The sequence below is a fragment of the Parasteatoda tepidariorum genome, chromosome 9 (genome assembly GCF_982258835.1).
Source record: "Parasteatoda tepidariorum strain Cologne lab strain chromosome 9, Ptep-v5.0, whole genome shotgun sequence".
Lineage (NCBI taxonomy): Eukaryota > Metazoa > Arthropoda > Arachnida > Araneae > Theridiidae > Parasteatoda > Parasteatoda tepidariorum.
This window is the reverse complement of record NC_141763.1, coordinates 79,683,257-79,704,426: the sequence shown is the minus strand read 5'-3', so window position 1 is coordinate 79,704,426 and position 21,170 is coordinate 79,683,257. Positions and strand designations below refer to the sequence as shown.

The window sequence follows — 21,170 nt, the reverse complement described above, 5'->3', positions numbered from 1 at the left end:
TGCACAATTTTAATGAGGCATTGATCTCTCATGAGACATTGTAGACTGATTTTATGTTTTGATGCGTTGCATTGCACCAAAAGGGCATTCAATAGTGCACGTAGTAGCTAGAAGAGTTGGGCCAATTTTGATTGCCTCCGCTACAGCTGGATAAAACGGTGTGTTCCTGAACGATAGTTCTCGGAAATTCATTATTGCAAATACTGATTGAAGACTTAAAAAAATTCTATTAAAAATTGAATTTATAAATCTGTAAAAAAATACTTACGTAAAGTTACTTTTTTCTACAAAAAATATCAGAATGCAGTCAATTTGTAAAATCTATTCATAAGTCGTACACTCGAAAGTAATTTTTTATCTAAACTGTCAAAAAAAAGATTTTTTTCTTGGGCAGATATCTAAGCTATATTTTTAAATTTCATTTAATAAAATATAAATAATATTACGTTTTCTATTAGTTATTTAGTTTAACAAAGGTGTATAACACAAACTGACTTCTCACAACTGTAAAACTTCATCAACACAATAAATATCAATGTTAAGCGTGCACAAACACGTTAGTATACGAAACTACTGTTTGTAGTTATTTGTGTTTCAAAGTCAGTAGCTATGCCAGCGTCATCAATATAGTTTCTCATGGCAAAATTTACAAGCACAAGAAATTCATACATTTTTTTAAATATCTTGTTAACAATGAAGAAGTGTATGTACACATCTTGAAAAAAATTAACAGATGAAAGTATATGTAATAACAAAACAAAATGTAATAACAGAATATTCTTAACTTTTTTTTCGGGGGGGGGGGGTTAGTTTGTTAGAGGGTTGCATCCCCTTGTATATTATTCGGCCGGCGCCCTTGACCATGTGCATTATTTTTGGTAATTTGGTAAAAAAAAAAAAAAAAAACATCTAGGTAGATTATTTTTAATACTTGTGCTAGTTTTAAAATATGAAGAATCAGAATATTTAAACATCAAATAAATCTCGAAATAGTACTGAACTTTATAATGTTTTATGAATAAAATTCATCAAAATGTCTAGTTTAAATGATTATAAAAGATGAGTGATTTTTGAAAGCAGAAATTATCTGAAACTTTTTTCTTAATGTGAGGTTTTTTTTTTAGTACTTAATTTTTTTTTATCTTTTTGTATATAGAAGATAAATAAAAGACTTATTTTTGGACATAAAGGAAACATTTATAAAATTTAAAGCGAGAAAGGAAAATTTCTTATCTAATAAATTTTCTTTTTAATGCATAGAATAATATATATATATTGAAAACAAAATTACATATTACTTCTTTTTGCATTCAGTTACTAGTTGTCAGATTAACAACAAAATTTAAAAAAACACATGTATTAGCAAAAATAGTACGTCTAAATGTAATTGCTCAAATATGCGAATGAAATTTCTTGATTTTCAATATTGTCTGAAAACATTGGGATTTAAAAAACCATGAGGAAATCAGTATCAATAACTATGAAAAAGTCGATCGAAAAAACTAGTATTGTCGCATAAAAAAGTGGTAATAAATGCACAAATTTAATTCTGCGTGTCATTATAATAATGTATAAACAATGCAGTCGGGATTTTAAAAAAAATTGAGAAAATTTATAGCAATAATAGCCGCTGAAACAATCGAAATGCCGAATGGATTTACGATATCCGAGCATATAAAAAAGCGATTATTCAAATTTTGCATGTCATAATTATATCAGAATCTTAAAAACCATGAGAAAATCAATTGGATTGCAAAAGGAAAAAAAAAAGACAGAAGCAAAGATTTACGATGGTATAAAGCGAGTTAAAAAGTGATTTCTGAACTATGTGATTCGAAATTTCCATGTTGTAATATATTAAAAATTAGGGACATAACAAATATTCGGATAAGTATTTTTGGACTAAGTTTCTTTTGGGTGGAATTTGAACCTAGGTAACCAAGAAAAGTGTGATTCTCAACATTAAAGTTACATTTCTAAACTAAGAACTATTTTTATTTGTTTCTCTTTTGTTTTTTTATTATGACACAGCATTTTTAAAATCGTTTCTGATGGCCTCTATTTCTTTTAATGTTCTAAGGATAATTTTTGTTCCAGAAAATTTTTTGTATTTCCCTATTTCAACTTTACCACTTTAGTTTTTTTTCTAAATAGCGGTTACTCAGTTTTTCATTTAGTTTGAATATTTCTAATTATCTTAATATCTAATAATCTTAAATATTTCCATCATAGTTTTTAATCATTCACCTCATAACAATAATATAGCTAAGTTAATAATATTTATTAGTGATATTTTTTCAAACAAATGTTGCTATTCGGCCACCAAATATTTGGCCAAATTACTATTCATTACATCCAAAACTTAATTAAGTCTAATTGTGGGCAAATATATCACATTGATTAAATAATTCTTCTATTATAAATCGGAATTTGCCTCAAAATTGCTATTCATTAAAATATAAGTTTAAAAAAAAACACCATTTTATTTTTAACCAAACGATCTTTCAAAGGCTCGCCATTATGTAATTACTTTTCAGATAATCAATTTTATATTTCAGTGTTTGCCACAGAAGTTCATCAATTTTAGCCAAAAATATTATGAAATTTTTTTTGTCAGTCATTGTTCACGAAGTTGCATTTTTCTCTAACAAATCTGTGTCGTTATCATGTGAATGAGAACTTGGGAAGAAAAAAAAAGAGGTTGCTGGTATAGGCAGAATAAATATCTCATTCACAAGATTTTGCGAAATTAACGAAATTTAAATTTTAGATTCGTGGAACTCCGTGAAAATTTTGCCGGAATATAAATTATGGATTCGCTTAAGTCTATGAATCAATGGTCTTGAAATTCACAGAATTCCACGTATTAGCAACAAAAAAAATTAAATGCTTGTTCTAAATAATTTCATTAAAATGAAAAGAAATTATGGTTTTTTGGACCCTCAATTAGATAGCAAATACTGATACTAGGTGTAACTAAAATGTTAGAAAATATTTTTAATTTACTTTTAGATGGAAGCTAATTACAACAGGAAGTTTCTGTACTGTTAGCTGCTTTTTAGATAACCCATATTGTTGACAACTATCACAACTACTATGAAGCATCTCGGGTTGAGTATATCTGTAAAAAAAATAACATACATCATAAGAAATATAAATAAATGGGTGCTCCTTAATAACCACCCTTAATACATAGTTTTAATACCCATTTTGAAAATGAAATTAATAAAAAAATATAGGCATCAGGTGTGATTTGTGATAAGGTAATTTTTAGGAGAAAGAAAAAACATTTTTAAAATCTACCAAATAATCATATAAGATTATTAAAGTGAGTGTATGATTAAAAATGCCAAAACTAGCTTGTGGGATAAAATTGGAAAAGTAAAAATACAACAAAAACAGACAATTCGTGTTTTTGCAAAACTTTTACTTTTTTAATACAGTAAAGAGTTGATTATCCGATCTAATCGAGACCAATGCTGATCCCGACAGCAAAAAATTTGGATAGTTAGACAGTTGTTTTAAAAGCAATTATGAGAATGCTATTAAATAACTTCTTGTTAGACTTTTTCCAGTCTTAGGACTGAGCATTGTAGTAATGCCTATTATGGCAAGTTTAAAATAGCTAACATTTTACAATACAAGTGTCAAAACTGACATAACATGTCAAAACTGAGAGAACATTTCAAAACATGTTTCATCTCTGCTTTCTAGTTCTTGGAAAATGGAAAAATCTGTACACAAGGCATCTGCTACATTTTAAATTTTCAAATTCATGACTTTCCATAACTAATTGCAAGAATTTTTCATGACTTAACAAAATTACAATTTTTTCTGACAAAAACATATTAAATTTAAAAAAAAAACATTATACAGTGAACTCTCGCTACTGCGATATCCGATACAACAATAACTCCCTCTATTACGATAATGTTCCGTGGTCCCGCCAAACTTGCATATGGATTAATGTTATCTTCCTCTCAATATAACGATATTCTCTGAAGCAGTAAACCTCTGTAAAACGATTTTTTTTTAAATTTCAACATTATTTTCCATTTTTTTTTACTGGTTTTCAAATAATGTAAAATGCCTTTCTGTCATCTTTTACCATTTTTTTCATCTTTTCTGATAAAAGGGTCACTGCTGGTTATGATCTTTCACCCCACTGTTATTTCTTTGCACATCAGAGAATGGCTTTTGTATTCAAATTTCATTCCCCCACTGTTGAGGTACTTAGACCACCCTAAGAGCTTCATGTTTTAGAATTGCCTCCTTCAGTTCTTAAGAAATCACCATTGTAACATCATGAGTCATAAATGACCACACACATCACAGTAACACCTGCGACCCTGAGAAGGTACTGTTTCTGTAGAAGGTGGGTGGAGCACGTTTATTGAAATTGAGGAGGAGAAAAAAATGTATACTGACCATTGGTCATCGTTCATCACTGTCACTTAATCCCTGATTTAAACTACACCTCGTGTTTTCATGAGCTAGCGCAAATTCTACGATCAGAACTTTTCGCATTTAGTGCTGCTAACATTTTCAGCTTGGTGAGTCTTCAGTGTATTGGATATTTTTTACTAGTGTAATGGCAGGGAGAAAGCAACTTTCATTTCAAGATAAACTTAACGTTATTAAAGATATTGATGATGGAATGAAACAGATTGATGCAGCTAGAAAATACGGATTATCTCAATCCACAGTTGCAACGTTTCTAAAGAAAAGAAAACAGATCGAAGATACTGTAAGTTCAAATTTAATTAATCCAAAGCGTAAACGACTAAAAGTCGCAACTAATGAAAACATTGATGCTGCCGTCTTAAAATGGTTTCAAGAGATGAGAGCAACAAATATCCCGATAAATGGTCCCTTGTTATGCACACAAGCACGTAAATTCGCAGTAATGCTAGGGAACGAAACTTTTAAAGCTAGCAATGGTTGGCTAATGCGTTTTCGGGATCGACATGGAATAACTTTCCAGGAAGTTCACGGAGAGAAAAAATCTGCTCCGATTAACGAAGCAAATGAATGGAAGCAAGAGAAGATGACAGATATTCTTCAAAAGTATAAACCAGAGAACGTTTATAACGCAGATGAAGCTGGGCTGTTTTTTCAACTCCTTCCCGATCGAACATTGGCATTTAAGGGTGAAAAATGTTACGGCGGAAAAAAATCAAAGCAGAGATTGACTGTTCTTCTGTGTGCCAATAGCACAGGGACACACAAGATTCAACCACTTGTTATCGGCAAATCATTGAAGCCGAGGTGTTTCAAGACTGTGAAAAGTCTTCCAGTGGAATATAAAGCCAATAAAAAAGCTTGGATGACTTCTAAGTTTTTTTCTGAATGGTTGTTGATGTTAGATAAAGAAATGAAAAAGAGGAAGAAAAAAATTGCTTTATTAATTGATAACTGCACCGCTCACACCTCAATTCCAAAACTACACAATGTCGAAATTGTTTATTTCCCGGCCAACTGCACTTCGATTTTGCAGCCACTCGACATGGGCATAATCAAGTGTTTCAAAGGATACTACAGGAAGCGTTTGGTTGAATCGATACTTGTCAACATCGAAAATAAAGTAGAAGATCCTTTTAAAACTGTGAATGTCAAGGAAGCATGTGATATTATTGCTGGTAGTTGGTGGGAGGTAACAGAAAAAACTATTCAAAATTGTTGGAAAAAGGCCGGTTTGTGTGTCTTGGAAGATGAAATTGTTTCTAATAGTGAAGAAAATTCCACAGACAGTGATCCTTCAGATAATCAAGAATTAGTTTTGAATCTTCAAAAATCTTTATCCCAACTTGAGGAAAAAATGGGTAAAACATATGGTGTTAACGTGGAGGACTATTTAACTGCGGATGACGATCTCACAATTTTCGCAGGAGTTAGTGATGAAGAGATTCTCTCTGAAATTACGGATGAAATGGAAAATAATGATGAGGAAGAAGATGGTGATGATGATCCATGTGTATCACAGTCCGTATTGTCACCCCATGAAGCTCTTCAATCCGTAAAATCTCTAAAGACATTTTTCTCAAGTCTTCCATTTACAAATGAAAATCATTTTCGGGCATTGGACTCTATGCATACTTTGTTGGTTGACTTAACAGTCAGAAAAATGAATAAACAAACAAAAATATCTGATTTTTTTCAATAAAAATGTTTTTTTTAAGGTAAGTTTACAATCTTATGTTCTGTATTTATATCCATTGTTTTTAATGCTTAACCGTAATAAACACTTTGCAAATTAATTTTGCCGATAATATATAAATATATTTAAAGTTAATGAATATATAACATTAAATTTCAAAAAATCTCATTGCGTCCCAGAATTATGTGGGCCCTCGATATAACAATATATCCCTCTACAACAATATTCTTATTTGGTCCGCAAAATATTGTTGTAGCGAGGTTTTACTGTAATAACATTAATTGGAATGATAAGTATAACTTAAACTCTGCATCTTTATATTTATTTTTAAATTTAAAAAAAAAAAAAAAAAAAAAAAAAGAGTAAAGAAAGCATTGAAGCAATAAATTAGCTGAAAAAAATACAAAAGCAAAAAATTTTTTTTTCCTTTTTCTGCAGAATTATATTCTGAAGATACTTTTCTTGTTCATAGGAAGGAAAGAAATACTTCTGATTTTTCCGTTCTCATTTCGGAATTAAAAAAATTCGCCAATGACTGCCATGCTTCAGCAAGAATTTAAAATTGATAAAATAAAAAAAATAAATTATGAATAAATAAAAAAAATTCTGAAATCACAGAAGTTTAAAAGATAATTCCTGGAGAAATTATGTTCTTTCTTTCATTTTTTTTGAAAGAACACCATAAATTTTAAAGAACATGATAAAAACATTTTATATTTTTATAAAATATGACTGTGAGTGGGGATTTTGATACAAATTCAGATATTCGGAGCATCATGAAATTGGAGGGGGGGGATAAATTCCATCTTAAAAATTTGATTTTTCAGCAACCTAAATCTATAACTTTCCATGATTTTTTTTAAAATAAAGTTAAAATTATGATATTTCATGACAAATTTCATTCAATACTGAAATCCATGACTTTCCATGATTTTTAATGACTTTCCAGGTGCGCGGATACCCTTTTTACAGTTACTAGAAATTATTAGTCAGTTGCCACTCTTTGCCCACATGAGAATAAATGAAATGTACTTTTCAAGGTAACCAAGGGACAAAAGAAGCTGTTTTTAACCTCTTTCAGATATTCTGAAGGAAAAAAAGAAGCATTTCTACGAAAAATTTATTTTTTGGAAATGGTGGAAGAAACACATGATCATGATCCTTGATTGATCGGGTCAATCCGGTAAATTAGAGTTTGATAATCAGCACTCTACTGTATTTTATTTTTTTAATTTTTGTTCTATACATTACTATATGCACATATATAATCAATTTTGTGTTGACCAACCTTTCTAAACAATCTTTTAGAGAAATCGAACTTTTTCCTGAGCCATCATCTGTTCCTAGAAATTTAATAAGAAAAAAAGTTACTAAAATTTAAGAAAATAATAATAAACACAGGCATTATGAAAATATTTTGTATACCATGAACTAGGTACTTTTATACTAATAAATATTCTTATAAAACGTAAAATTGAACTTATTGGCTAGGTTTGAGCAACTGGTAAGGTACAGTCGAACACTAAAAATAATTTAAACGTACTGCTTTTTATAAAAAGTTGATAAAATTCAACAAATTACAGAAACATCTAAATGATTTCATAGAAAATACTCATGTCATAGCAAATTATTGTATCGAGTTATGCTTAGTTATAATGAGAGATTGAGCATCTCTGATAAAAGTTAACTAGTTTTTGAGGACCTACATATTATTTTAAGCCTTTTTTATTATAGATATGATTTTATAACAAAATTCATAATGTGTAATAGATAGAAATGATTTTTAATTTTTGTATATATATATATATATATATTTTCTAGATGTGTTATAATGAGAGATTGAGCATCTCTGATAAAAGTTAACTAGTTTTTGAGGACCTACATATTATTTTAAGCCTTTTTATTATAGATATGATTTTATAACAAAATTCATAATGTGTAATAGATAGAAATTATTTTTAATTTTTGTATATATATATATACATATATATATATATATATATATTTTCTAGATGTGAAAATGTTTTTTTTAAAAAAAAGACATAAATGAAGGAAATGTTTTCATATAAATTATGAAGTCAATTTTAAATAAAAATAAACAAATGCAATCTATTTAAAAACATAAATAAAATACAAACCTAAGTCTAAACCTATATCCCGGAACTCTTCAATTTTTGTACGGACATTTCTAAAAAAAATTAATTAAGGAATTAGATGTAAAGAAAACAATATTAATAAAAGTTATTAGGTATAAGGACAAAATTCTCAATATCTAAATAATTCACCTGAACACATATTAACAATTATTTGCAGAAAGCGTAACCAGTGTTTGACAAAATTTTAAAAAAACTTTAATAGCTAAATAAAATATTTTGTTTCTTTGTTTGGTAATATAGCAGGTTCTGAAAGAACATTCTCAGAGAAAGAACTGCCTCACCTTCAAAAGTAGAATTTTTCAACTAACACTAATTAAACATTTAACCTCAGCCAAACTAATCACTGTTAGCTCAAACTACACTGTTTATTTATTGATCTATTTTCCCTATCAAGAAAATAAAAACAAAAATTATATCTGTGATATCAAATTATTATGAGTGCACAATTATACAGAGTGCTAATTTTGGCAACTACATAACTAAATGCAGTTGAGGAAAGTAACAATTCAAACAAAGAGTTGTTTTCTTCCAAAGTTTAATTTTGTTAATTATGGTTCACCTAAGTTATAATTCAAGTATTTAAGTATAAGAATTTATGAAACAATTATATGTACAGTCAGCAAAAAAAAAAAGATATCACCCTGAATAACTTTTGTTCTAATGATCGGATTTTCACGATCTAAGTGTCAATCTTAATGGTTCCCGGGGGTGACCTCAAATATGCTAATTAATTAGTGCTAACTATTAATTAAGTTACGAAATCAGACACAAAAACGTACTTTCTCTGAATAAACATGTATTTTTTTTTACATATTTGGATTCCTGACCTTCAAAATATAGGGGGTAGCCGCAATCTGGGAAATGTGGTCCCCATAGTTTGGTCAGGAGAGCGATCCAAAGTTCGTACCCCTTAATGTTAATTTCGCTTTTTGCGTTTTCAGTCATATTTTCAAAACTAATGAAGCAATTCAAAAAAAAATTGCACCCACTCATAAAACTCATTTACCCAAAGATAATTTCATGAAAAAAATAATTTTTAATATTTATTTATTATTTTTTATTATTTAATTAAAGTGAGGATGAAAAAATATTGAATTATAAGGTATACATTTTTTTATACCATAATAATCTACATATTTTTCAATAGAAAAATCTAAAGTTTCAACTGTTTTTATTTATTAGAATCTGAAAAAAATTACAATTTATTATTTTTAAAAAAATAATTTGGCGACAATAAAAAAATGATTAAATGGGGCGATTAATATTAAAATGGGATAAACTTGCGAGGAACTTGACTTCGCGCGCGTAGTGTAAAATTTCATTCATATTTTTTTCGCTAATAATCGTTTGCTAATCTTTTTACTTTTATTTCTTTCAAACTATAAAATACGATGTTTCTTTTTAGTCATTTAATAATTTATTTGTAATTCAGTAAAGAAATTATGAATAAAACATTTTGAATAAAAAACACTTTATTCAACGGATGTCTAGTTTTATAAAGGCGTGCATCTGATAGAATATGATTATGCACCAGATTGTGTTTACTTAATGTGATTTTTTTTTAATTTTTGATTTTCTTTTTCAATAACAGATACAATTTCAATAATATACATACGTATGCATAGATTTGGAATAATATATTTATCAATTTCTTGAATATATATTTTATAATTATTAATACGAATGCGTAGTCAACATTTTTAATCAACTTAAAACTTCGCCCGGTGACTGAGCGGTAGCGCTTCGCGATGTCGTTCCTCGGGCCGGGCAAGGCTGACTCAGCCTTTCATCCCTTCAGTGGGTCGATAAATAAATACCAAGCATGATTGGGAACTAAACACTGGGGGTTCCGCGTTCGGCTGACCACCTGACCGGAACATCTGCTCCTGCACCCCAGAGCCCTAGGTCCAGAAAACTGAGGTGGGCACAGTAGGCCTTGGCCCTCCATGGGCTGTCGTGCAGCTGAGTTTAGAGTAGAGTTTTTTAAAACTTCTTTACATCTTATATATCGCCTTAATCTTAAAATAAATTTGTAAATTGCCTGTCTGTGCGTGTTTCGCAGAATTATTTTTCTAACTTTTTCATTAAATTTTAATGCAATTTTTTTAAAATTCTATTACGTATATTTTTTTCCAATAATATACTAATCAATCATTTAAGTACTTTAATTTATGTTTTTCTTTAAAATAAAATTACTTTTTAAATTATTGCTAAGTTCTTATTGAAAGAAAACTTAGAATTATTGCCAGCTATCTGAGAACTAAATCTTGTTAAGAAATTAAAAATATTCTATTGATCACACACAATATCATTCGAAGCAGAACAGCTGACTATTTACTAAAAATACTATTGTTTACGAAAAATGAAGATAAATTATTAATTTTATTTTTTTTATTGCTTCTTATTTATTCGAGTAATGAAAAGTAAATGCGTATGTGCGCACAGGGGAAAAATTTAACAGATTGTTTTGTTTTTTAAATGAACAAAAAACTATGGGCATGCAATTTTAATTCAACATTCAAAGTTAATCTTGTGCGCTAACCCTTTTAAGTTTCCCTTTTGTCTTAAAAAGTTGAAAATATTTTCTTTAAAAGTTGTTTGTATGATTTCTCAACTTTTGCACAGTTCAAAAAAATATTGCTATATCAGGAAAATGTTCGATATGCCTTGTTTTGTTAAACAACTACTAAAATAAAAAATTGTAAAAAGATTTGAAAAACGTGCTATTTTTAGAATCATCATCTCAAAAATTGTTCTTTTACTCCATTTGACTTTTTTCTTCTTAAATAACTTATAATCATAGTTTTAACACACGTTTTGAAGAAATTATGTATACAAATTTCTCCTAATATTTCGTAATAAAAAAACAAAAATATTAATGATTTATTTATACAGTGAAACCTGCCAAGTTGACCACACTTGTAAGTTTTACACCTGAATAAGTTGATCTCAATTATCAAGAACGGAAATTTTCCTACATAATAAAGAAGCAAAACCTTTGTAACTTGACCACCTGTCTATCTTGTATGTTGACCACTGAAATAAGTTAATTTTGTCTAGGAGTATTATGAAATTCTATTCTAAAACCCTCATAAGTTGACCAGAAAAAAAAATTCAGAAAATTTTCTGTCATTTTGCAATGTCTGTTAATATTTCACTTGTTTGGTGAAGTTGTGTAAAAAGCTAATCTAAACCCTTTTGTGAGTTGACCATCTGGGGAAACTGTAGGGAGTCAGCTTTTGACCATTTCTTTCATTCATTCATTGAAAACAGGTGTGTTAGTTGAAAAGTTGCTCTTCCAGTTGCAATAGTGAGCAAATAGGCTTGTATGTGTAGTAATAACAGAATAAATTTTAAAGTGTTAAAATAATTTTGTTTTGTTAAAGTTTTCAATGTTTTGCTGTTCTGATATTTTAAGAAATTATTTTTATTAAACACTTCACATGCATAACTAACAAAATAATTTTTTTTTAAAAGTTAGTTAAATATTAAAATTATTTCTGTGTAACAAATTGAAGTTCGTTTAGGTTTAAACACATTTCTTGAGATATTCATTTAGCCATTTGCTAAATCAAATTTTAATGTCAAGTAAAAAAAAAAAAATTAAATATATAGCAACATGTGGGAAACGAAAAAGTAAACAATGTCCCACCCCTTCTATAAGTTGACCACTTGTCTACGTTGGCCACTAAAACAATGCACATGAAGAGGTCAACTTACACAAGTTTTACTGTAATTGTTTCATTGAACCAGAGTAGTTAATTGTTTTCGTAATAATCGGCCTTACAACTATTTAACTTAGATTCTTTGGACTAGGCGTCACTTCATGCATGTCTTTCGAGATTGAAATTTCAAAGATAAAATGTAAAAATTACAAGAATGCGTAAGCTGGTTTCAACTAACAAAAAAAAAGGGACAAAATCGTTGGCCATATAACATTTATTAAGTTTTACAATTTTATCGAAAATAAATACCGTGATTTCTATAAAATTTTGCGATTATGCATCAGAATAGCTATCTTTTATCAGGTCCACCTTTGCTTGATCACTTTTTTTTCCTTCCCTAAGAAACTCGAAGTGACCGGCAATAGCATTCAACCCTACAACTCTTCAAAAATTTATGATAACTTATAAAAATTTGTTTTTAATTCAAAACTGTCATACAAATTACATTAAAACAGCTTTAAAAAATAAATTATGTCAGATAAAAAGGTAAAGATTCTATAATCTTGCAGAATCAAAAATAATTTAATAATTTATTTAAATTTTCTTTTTAAAGGAGATTAAAAAAAAAAAAAAAAAGCCCAGAAAGCAAGGCGAAAAATTCTTTTGGTTGCTTAGCAACGAGAAGCACTATCTTTTCCCATCTTGTCATTCGTGCAGTTTCTTTATGGTTGTTATAAATTATTTCCCCTTCTATGGCGAGGTAATTTGGCATATTTTTAAAAAATCGCCAGATATATAAATCCTTATTGAGACTGTGATGCCAGAATTGGCATACACATATTTATTTTCTATCTTTTAAAATATCCTTCATTACTTAAGCTTATTTTTATTAATGGAAGAATTACTTTTAAAATAAATCAAAAACTTAATCTTTTTAAACGAACATAAAATATTTATTTCTTCTCTTCCAGATCAATGTAACGGATACTTTCTTTTTATTTCATTATTATGCAGACATATAAATTTACTGTCGCCTCTAATCGAAAACAAAAATCTATTTATAACTTTTTATTCTAATTTTCCAACGGCTAAATGTTTCGGTTGCATGGTTATAATAATTCTCATAAATTTGTTGGCGACTCGTGATCGCCAAGGTATTATTTTAACTCTATATTGATATGCTGGTTGGCCTTGTTTTGGCTATGCTATATTTTAATAAATCGCCAATTTTGGATCTCCTACCAATGCTTCTGTGTCCGTCGGGAACAAATTACATGTACTTTTTAATTTGGCTTTTGATAAGGCAGGTCATGGGGATTGTCTCCCATGGCCTGACCTATTTTAATATTACTATGCAAAACTGATTCAACTGAAATTTATGGATAATATTTAGTTTTGTATCTCGAGCTCTACAAATACTATACATAAAATAAAAGCCTTTTTATTAAATATGATCCAGTTCAACTATTATTTTCATCATCTTCTGTTTTCATTACTATCTTCAACTGGCCCACTATACGAATACACCCTCCAACAAACTCCAACCCCACCTGAATATCCATCATCACTGAAAATACATCCCAATATAAATAGGCACCCTAATAACTTTTTATCACAAAAATGGTGCCTAGTTACAAGGAGCGAATTGGGCTTACAACGCAAAATCTTAAAAATCATCTGTTCTTCAACTCATAATTCTTTTTTTATCTTCACGGCTACTTCAAACTCACGGTGCTTAGCGGAGAATTTGCAATGCTGCGATTGAAATTGGAATTATGGAATTGCATGAACCTTGACCGTGGAATGGTTTACGATGCTCTATTTCATCTGATGTTCGACATTCCCCCTCCTATGCTACTCGAAAGAAATATCTATTAATTTATGATTCATCATAAAGAAGAAACTAAATTTGTGTTTCCTTCAACTCTCGTCTTGCTTTTGATTTCGTTTTCATCAGGATTTCATCGAACAGTCATCCGTTACGTATCCTTTCAATTATTTATATTTTATGTTTACAACATTTAATTGAATTTAAAATTTTTGGCATTTGACTTAAAAATTTTTTTAAAAGTTACAAATATAATAGAAATTTTTTTTAATTTTATTTAATTACAACCTGAAATTTTGTAATTTATCCAGTTAAGCGGCATATTTGATTTTATTATTAGCCTTTTAGTGATGTTTGATACAGTGAAGAATTTATTGAAGATTGAATTATTGTTGGAATTAACTTAAATTCTGAAACTAATATATTTTCACAGGATTTGAATAATTTAGTTTATATTTTTATTTCAGTGATAAGGATTTAATTAATTAATATACAAAAGAAGTGATGTGTAAAATCAAATTTTTCCATATTTTGTTTTCTATATAAAAAAAAAAAAAAAAATCGAGTGTTATATATTTTATTCGAGTCTTGCATTTTTTAAAAATGAACATTAACGATGTTTTCAGTGATTTTAAAGAATAGCAATAACATTTAAGAGCTTTTTATTATTCACGTTTATTATTCTATAAAATGATATTTGAGTTAAGATTTAAATTGCTAACCCTTGAATTAAACTATTTTAACGTCTGATCAGAATGATTCAAATATACTTTGGTTTTCAAAGGAAATGTTTTTGGTAAATTAGAAAGAGTGTTTTCAGACTTTCTTGCGTTTTGTTTTATGGATGTTATGGGAGCTTTCGTGGTTTTGCACCTGAATTGACCGGTAAGCAAACTTTGTTAATTTGAAAAATATCTTCAACTCTTGTATTCATATAACAGACAATTTCTTCAAAGCAAAACAAGAAATGATTATAGTGTTGGTTAGGTGTAATTTGCATGTGGAGTTTCTTTAGGTATCTTGTATTTACAGATCGTGAGGTGTTTGACATTCTACTTATGTATAAATTTATTTTCAAAGATTAATTTCTGCAATCAAATTTTGCTATCTAATTAAGAATAACAGAACTTAAAATATTCATATCATATATTGGTTCATAAAAAGAATTTCAATTTTATATGATTTAATTGGTCATTTTAACATTATTTATGTTACCGTTAATATTTTGGGTTGATCATTATCAAGAATTGCAATATTACAATAAAAAGAAATTGATTTTATACTGTTTGCCATAAATTGATATACTATATAAATATATATGTTTTTCAAGTGCATATTTAAAATTATTGTTGTTGATTTACAAATGTTATTACGCTAAACCAGAAATGTATTTTAAATAATACTGATAATAATAATGATATATTTTTTTAAACCCTTATGCACACTTAAATTTTGCAATTTAAATTAGCTTCAAGCTGGTTAAGTTACTTTGAAGTACTCATAAATATCAATAATTAACTATGTTTTTGAAATGTTTCAAATTTCAAATAAGATAACAATACTTAAATATGGAATATTTACATCTGCAAGAAAACACAATAGGGAATAACATGTTATTAAAATGTATTATAAGGATTAAGTTATCCCAAAGTGATTCTTAATCAGTACTTATAGTAGTGTAGCATAATTTCACCCAGATTTTTTTTAGAATTATGAAGTAAAATAATAAACACACAATTACACACTTTTGTTATCTTATGAAACTATGTGTTGGTCTTATATTTCAATCCTTTAGAAGTTAGGTTGGTATGAGTGCTTGCAAATTTGAAAATTAAAGAATTCAACCTATATATTTTTTTCTTTAATTAAAAATTTCATTAACTGTCTCATTGTTGCTGTTGTTTTGCATGGAGGCATCTGTGCAGAATGATTTATGGTGATTTTCTTTACTTAGGTGCCAGGTAATTAAAACTCATTAAGTGACATAGAGATATTTTTATAATAATATGAACATAGTAATAAATAATTCATCTAATATTTTTTTTAATTTTACAATAGCTATTATATTGAGCACAAATAGTTTTTCTCTTACATAAGCAAGCTATTTTATTCAATGCAAGTGCATATTCAATAGGGTTAATCCAAACAGTTACTCATGAATAATTTGTTTTATCAAAGCATAAATAAATCCAGAAATTTTATTATATAAAAAAAAAATATTCTATTGATTTGAACAATGCAACTACTGAATATCTTGTAAGCATTTTCATTTTTATTGAATAAGTGTCTAACTGAGCTAAAAATAAATTCATGAAATTCAAAATGAAAATAATTGAGCATTTATATATAATATGACAATATTTTCCTTCATTAAAATGAAGTGAATTTTTATAGATGCAGTGAAAAAAAAAAAAAAAACAATAACTTTTATCTTCTTGAATATAATATACAGCCATGATAGTATAAATGATAATACAATGCATCATGTATGCAAAAATTCAGGTTAGAATCCTGATCATAGGCATGCTATAACATTAATTCAGAAGTTGATAGGGTTAAAAAAAAAAAAAACTATAAAATTATTTTACCTTGAATTTAATACTAGATAGCTGTGATAGTATAATTGTTAATACATTGTGTCACAAAAATTCAGGTTGGAATCCTGATCACATGCTTTTTAGATCATATTAGTTAGTTCAAAGGTTAAAAAAAAAATGTTAAATAAAAATATAGATTTACATGCTGCATTTTTAGATAATTTTGCCTCTAAAATAATAGAAATGATTTTACCTCTTGAAATATAAGAGATGAAAATTTTGCCTCTTGAAATATAAGAGATGATAATTTTGCCCCTTATGAAAAAGGGATGACTAAACCTAGGTAAATAATGTAGCAGTCTGATCAACTGTTTATTTAGAGCTAAAATAAAAGCTCATATTTTTTGAATGATATGCTCTGCTCAGTATGTTTTTAATAATAAACTAAACAATTCTTTTTGACACTTATAATTATTTGAATATTTGATAGTAATAAACATTTTATTAACTTATAATAAGAAATATAGAATATGATATGATAAATTGCACTTATATGTTTAAATATTTTAGATTGTATATGTATATCAATGTGAAAAAGTATAGATAATAAGGAAACTATATGGTAAAATGAAATGATTTTGCAAATTATACTATTTGTTATGATTGACTTTTCTCAAATTCGAGAGAAATTAGAATATCCTGTCCAGGTGATGACAATGCTCAGCTAATTTCACATCAACATAAGATTTAATAACATGAGTATTGAAAAGATATATTTGAAGTATAACTTGATGTCATAAATTTTTATAGTTTTGCTTTGATATTTAACTATACATAAGTGTATATTATAAGTTCCATGGATATATTATGTTTTAATGCATAAAATTTTTTTGTAACATGGGGGAGATCCATTAATAAAAAAAAAAAAATATCTATATATATACATATTTTTTTTCTGTGTTCAGCGGGGATATATGTGATGCCAGAATTGGCATACACATATTTATTTTCTATCTTTTAAAATATCCTTCATTACTTAAGCTTATTTTTATTAATGGAAGAATTACTTTTAAAATAAATCAAAAACTTAATCTTTTTAAACGAACATAAAATATTTATTTCTTCTCTTCCAGATCAATGTAACGGATACTTTCTTTTTATTTCATTATTATGCAGACATATAAATTTACTGTCGCCTCTAATCGAAAACAAAAATCTATTTATAACTTTTTATTCTAATTTTCCAACGGCTAAATGTTTCGGTTGCATGGTTATAATAATTCTCATAAATTTGTTGGCGACTCGTGATCGCCAAGGTATTATTTTAACTCTATATTGATATGCTGGTTGGCCTTGTTTTGGCTATGCTATATTTTAATAAATCGCCAATTTTGGATCTCCTACCAATGCTTCTGTGTCCGTCGGGAACAAATTACATGTACTTTTTAATTTGGCTTTTGATAAGGCAGGTCATGGGGATTGTCTCCCATGGCCTGACCTATTTTAATATTACTATGCAAAACTGATTCAACTGAAATTTATGGATAATATTTAGTTTTGTATCTCGAGCTCTACAAATACTATACATAAAATAAAAGCCTTTTTATTAAATATGATCCAGTTCAACTATTATTTTCATCATCTTCTGTTTTCATTACTATCTTCAACTGGCCCACTATACAAATACAAACCTCCAACCTCACCTGATATATGCCTATCATCATCAACATATAAAATCGACACCCTGAATCATCCTTCTCCATAAAATGGCACCCTTGGCTTTCCTTCTTCATAGAGACCTAATTTACAACCCATTTTTTTCGAAATTTTGTCTACCCCCCCTATTTTAAGGGTCAGAATTCCAAATATGTAAAAAAAAATACATGTTTATTCAGAGAAAGTACGTTTTTGTGTCTGATTTCGTAACTTAATTAATAGTTAGCACTAATTAATTAGCATATTTGAGGTCACCCCCAGGAACCATTAAGATTGACACTTAGTTCGTGAAAATCCGATCATTAGAACAAAAGTTATTCAGGGTGATATCTTTTTTTTTTTGCTGACTGTACTTAAGCAATGGAAAGAATGTAAAAACAATGATTTATAATAGTGGTAATATTTAAATTGTCGGTCTCAGTTGAAATAGCACGATTTTGTTAAAATAAAAAGCACTTTCAAGAAAAGTTTATTAAAATTAATAAATAATTAGTTTTATTGATCCCTTTATTTTACTTAAATGACAAAAACTAGATTATAATTGTGATCTATAATGAATCACTAATTCATAAAAGACACTTTTGTATAATGGAATTTTCCTAACTTACAGCCCACACACAAGTTTCGCTTTATAAAAATAGATTGTATACGAAAAATCAAACTAACAAAGCTCTTGATCAAAAAAAAAAACATTATTTAAATATGAAGAGAAATTCTTACTTGCAATGCATGCAAAGAATATCAGATTGTAAGCGACCAGTATATATTTTATGGATAATACATTGGCAAGAGCTATCATCTTCTTTCGGATCTAAATAAAAATAAATAAATAAAACTTTTGCTTAAAAAGCTACATTTGAAACAAAATTTATTCTTGAATTAAAAATAATTTGGTAATAAATATTTTGATATAAGATATTAACACACATTAATCCTTTCACAGTATACTCTGACAGATAGCAATAGCATTTTAACCTGTGAGTAATTTTATATAAACCAGTTTCACATTACTGAATAAATTAGAAAAGTATAAATGAGAAATATTATCACAAATTTGACCATTTAAAAAAGCACAAGTACAATAATACAAAGTATTTATAAGTTGTATGAGATAATAAATATTCTGAAATTTATTTTTAAATTATTCCTACACAGAATTAATAATTAAAAACTAAATTTTTTTTATCAAAATTAAAACAATATAGATGACAGAAATGTGTTCAATTCTATAGATTGTACAAGGAAGAAATTTGCTAAATAAAAAAAATTTTAAAGCAATAAAATTACATTTTATTTCAAATGAAATGAAAATCTTGATTGCTTGAAAATGGGCTATTCTGCTATAAAAAATATTAGAGGCATAAATTATGTATAAAAATATTACATTAAAACTTTACATAAAAGACAAAATCATCAGAAAATAAGAATTTGTTTTAAGCTTTAAAACCTTACTTATAAAAACAAATATCTTAACCGAAATACAAAAATATGATAACAATTGCAGAGCTAAGTGAATAAAACTTCAAAGTGACAATCAAAAGGTCTAAGTACCTTGAGTAAAATAGCTTTGACCAATACAGCATAGCAGTGTCTTTAGAAAATGATTTAAAAGTGATTCCCAAGAAGACAATACTGTTTTTGAGCACTGGTTATTTTCTTTTCCGAATTATGACTGAACATACTCAATTTGTTGCATCAGTTGAGGTTTAAATTCTGATTACAAAAATTATGCTATCCTTTTATTTCATGTCAACAAGCTTGCAAAAAGCAAAATCTATAAAGCCCTAACACTAGCTATTCATAACATAGCATTCAAATTCCTATTACCGATTAATTTAATTTTCTGATAAAAGAGACGTTTTCAAAGGTCATTTGTAGCCTAATGCAGTTGGAACCTTCTTCTGCAGCAAAAACACTTAATGAAATGAATAATGCTACATAGTTAAAAAAATACTAAAATATCAAATACTAGATTAAATTTAAGAAGGAAAAATAACTAAACAGTAAAAATTTATAAATTTCAAAATTACCAAATCATGTTCTATTATAATAGCTTTATGTGACAATACCTAAAGCATAAATAGAAGGTTCATTTAAAAAAAGACTAATAAAAGGAACTTACTTTTTGAATGCTCGTGTAGGACGTCAAGCATTGTTATAAAAAATTCGTGGGCATCTTGTGGATCATAGCCATCTAAGTGCTTGGCATGCTTCCAAATTATGTAAACTAGTTTGTATGGAATGTGTGGTACTTGCTGGCCTGAGTAAAACTGAGGGAAGAGGAAAAAATTTAAATAATTTATAGCTTATAACGTTTTAAATATAATCGATTTTCTTGTGGACATAGTTAAAAAAAAAACTCAACCAAAATATTAATCTAATTTATTAGGAGGGTTATTTTTAAAGTAAGGACCGTTTGAAACAGGGTTCCCACTCAATTTTACAAAAAAATTCCCTGATTTTTCAAGGTATACCAGGTAAATTTAAATGAAAATTGAGACCATATTTTCATCAGAATACTGTGATTCGTTTATTTGTAATGTGGTATATTAGATTTTCTGTGTGTAAAAAAATATTATTAATGGAGGAAGGGAATATTTCAGTTTGACTATAATGTGAAATGTTTACAACAAATAATTGTAATAGATGTTAGAATTATTTAACTCGTATTTCAATAACTGATTACTGTTACTAACAATTTTAAGACTGGTTATTTTTGGAGTTAAAATAAGATTCCCTGACAATTCCAGGTTTTCCCTGACCTGTGGGAACCCTGTTAAAGATAAAAACCCAACTAAAGAAATTTTTCAAGGAGCAAATTTATTTTCAGATTCTACAGACGTTTCTCGTTTTCTCCAGCATAGTTGCTAAGTTTGTACTCCGTTAATGAAGAATTCATGGCCGTTTTCACGTATTCGTCACTGTTGCAGTGATTGCTATTAAATTGATGTTTGAAATAATGGAAAAGATGAAAAACCACTCAGCGCAAGGTCTGGGCTGTAGAAAGAGTGGTCCAAAACTTCCCAACCAAAAGAGTCCAATAAAGCTGGGATCTGAGATGCAGAGAGTCATTTTCATAAAGTAGCAAAATTCGCAGCATGGCATGGAATT

General features: G+C 28.1%; 1 protein-coding gene across 2 annotated transcripts in view; it reads right to left on the bottom strand.

Annotated features, from left to right (window-relative positions):
- LOC107439828 (ubiquitin carboxyl-terminal hydrolase 22-A) overlaps positions 1-21,170 on the bottom strand; it is a 38,983-nt gene that overhangs the window by 6,210 nt on the left and 11,603 nt on the right. For both annotated transcript variants that reach the window (XM_087152226.1, XM_087152227.1), the window contains exons 6-10: positions 20,182-20,329; positions 18,780-18,870; positions 8,296-8,345; positions 7,446-7,500; positions 3,007-3,121 (exon numbers count right to left, since the gene is read on the bottom strand). In XM_087152226.1, the coding sequence (XP_087008352.1) occupies positions 3,007-3,121; positions 7,446-7,500; positions 8,296-8,345; positions 18,780-18,870; positions 20,182-20,329 (459 nt within the window). The remainder of the gene's footprint in view (positions 1-3,006; positions 3,122-7,445; positions 7,501-8,295; positions 8,346-18,779; positions 18,871-20,181; positions 20,330-21,170) is intronic.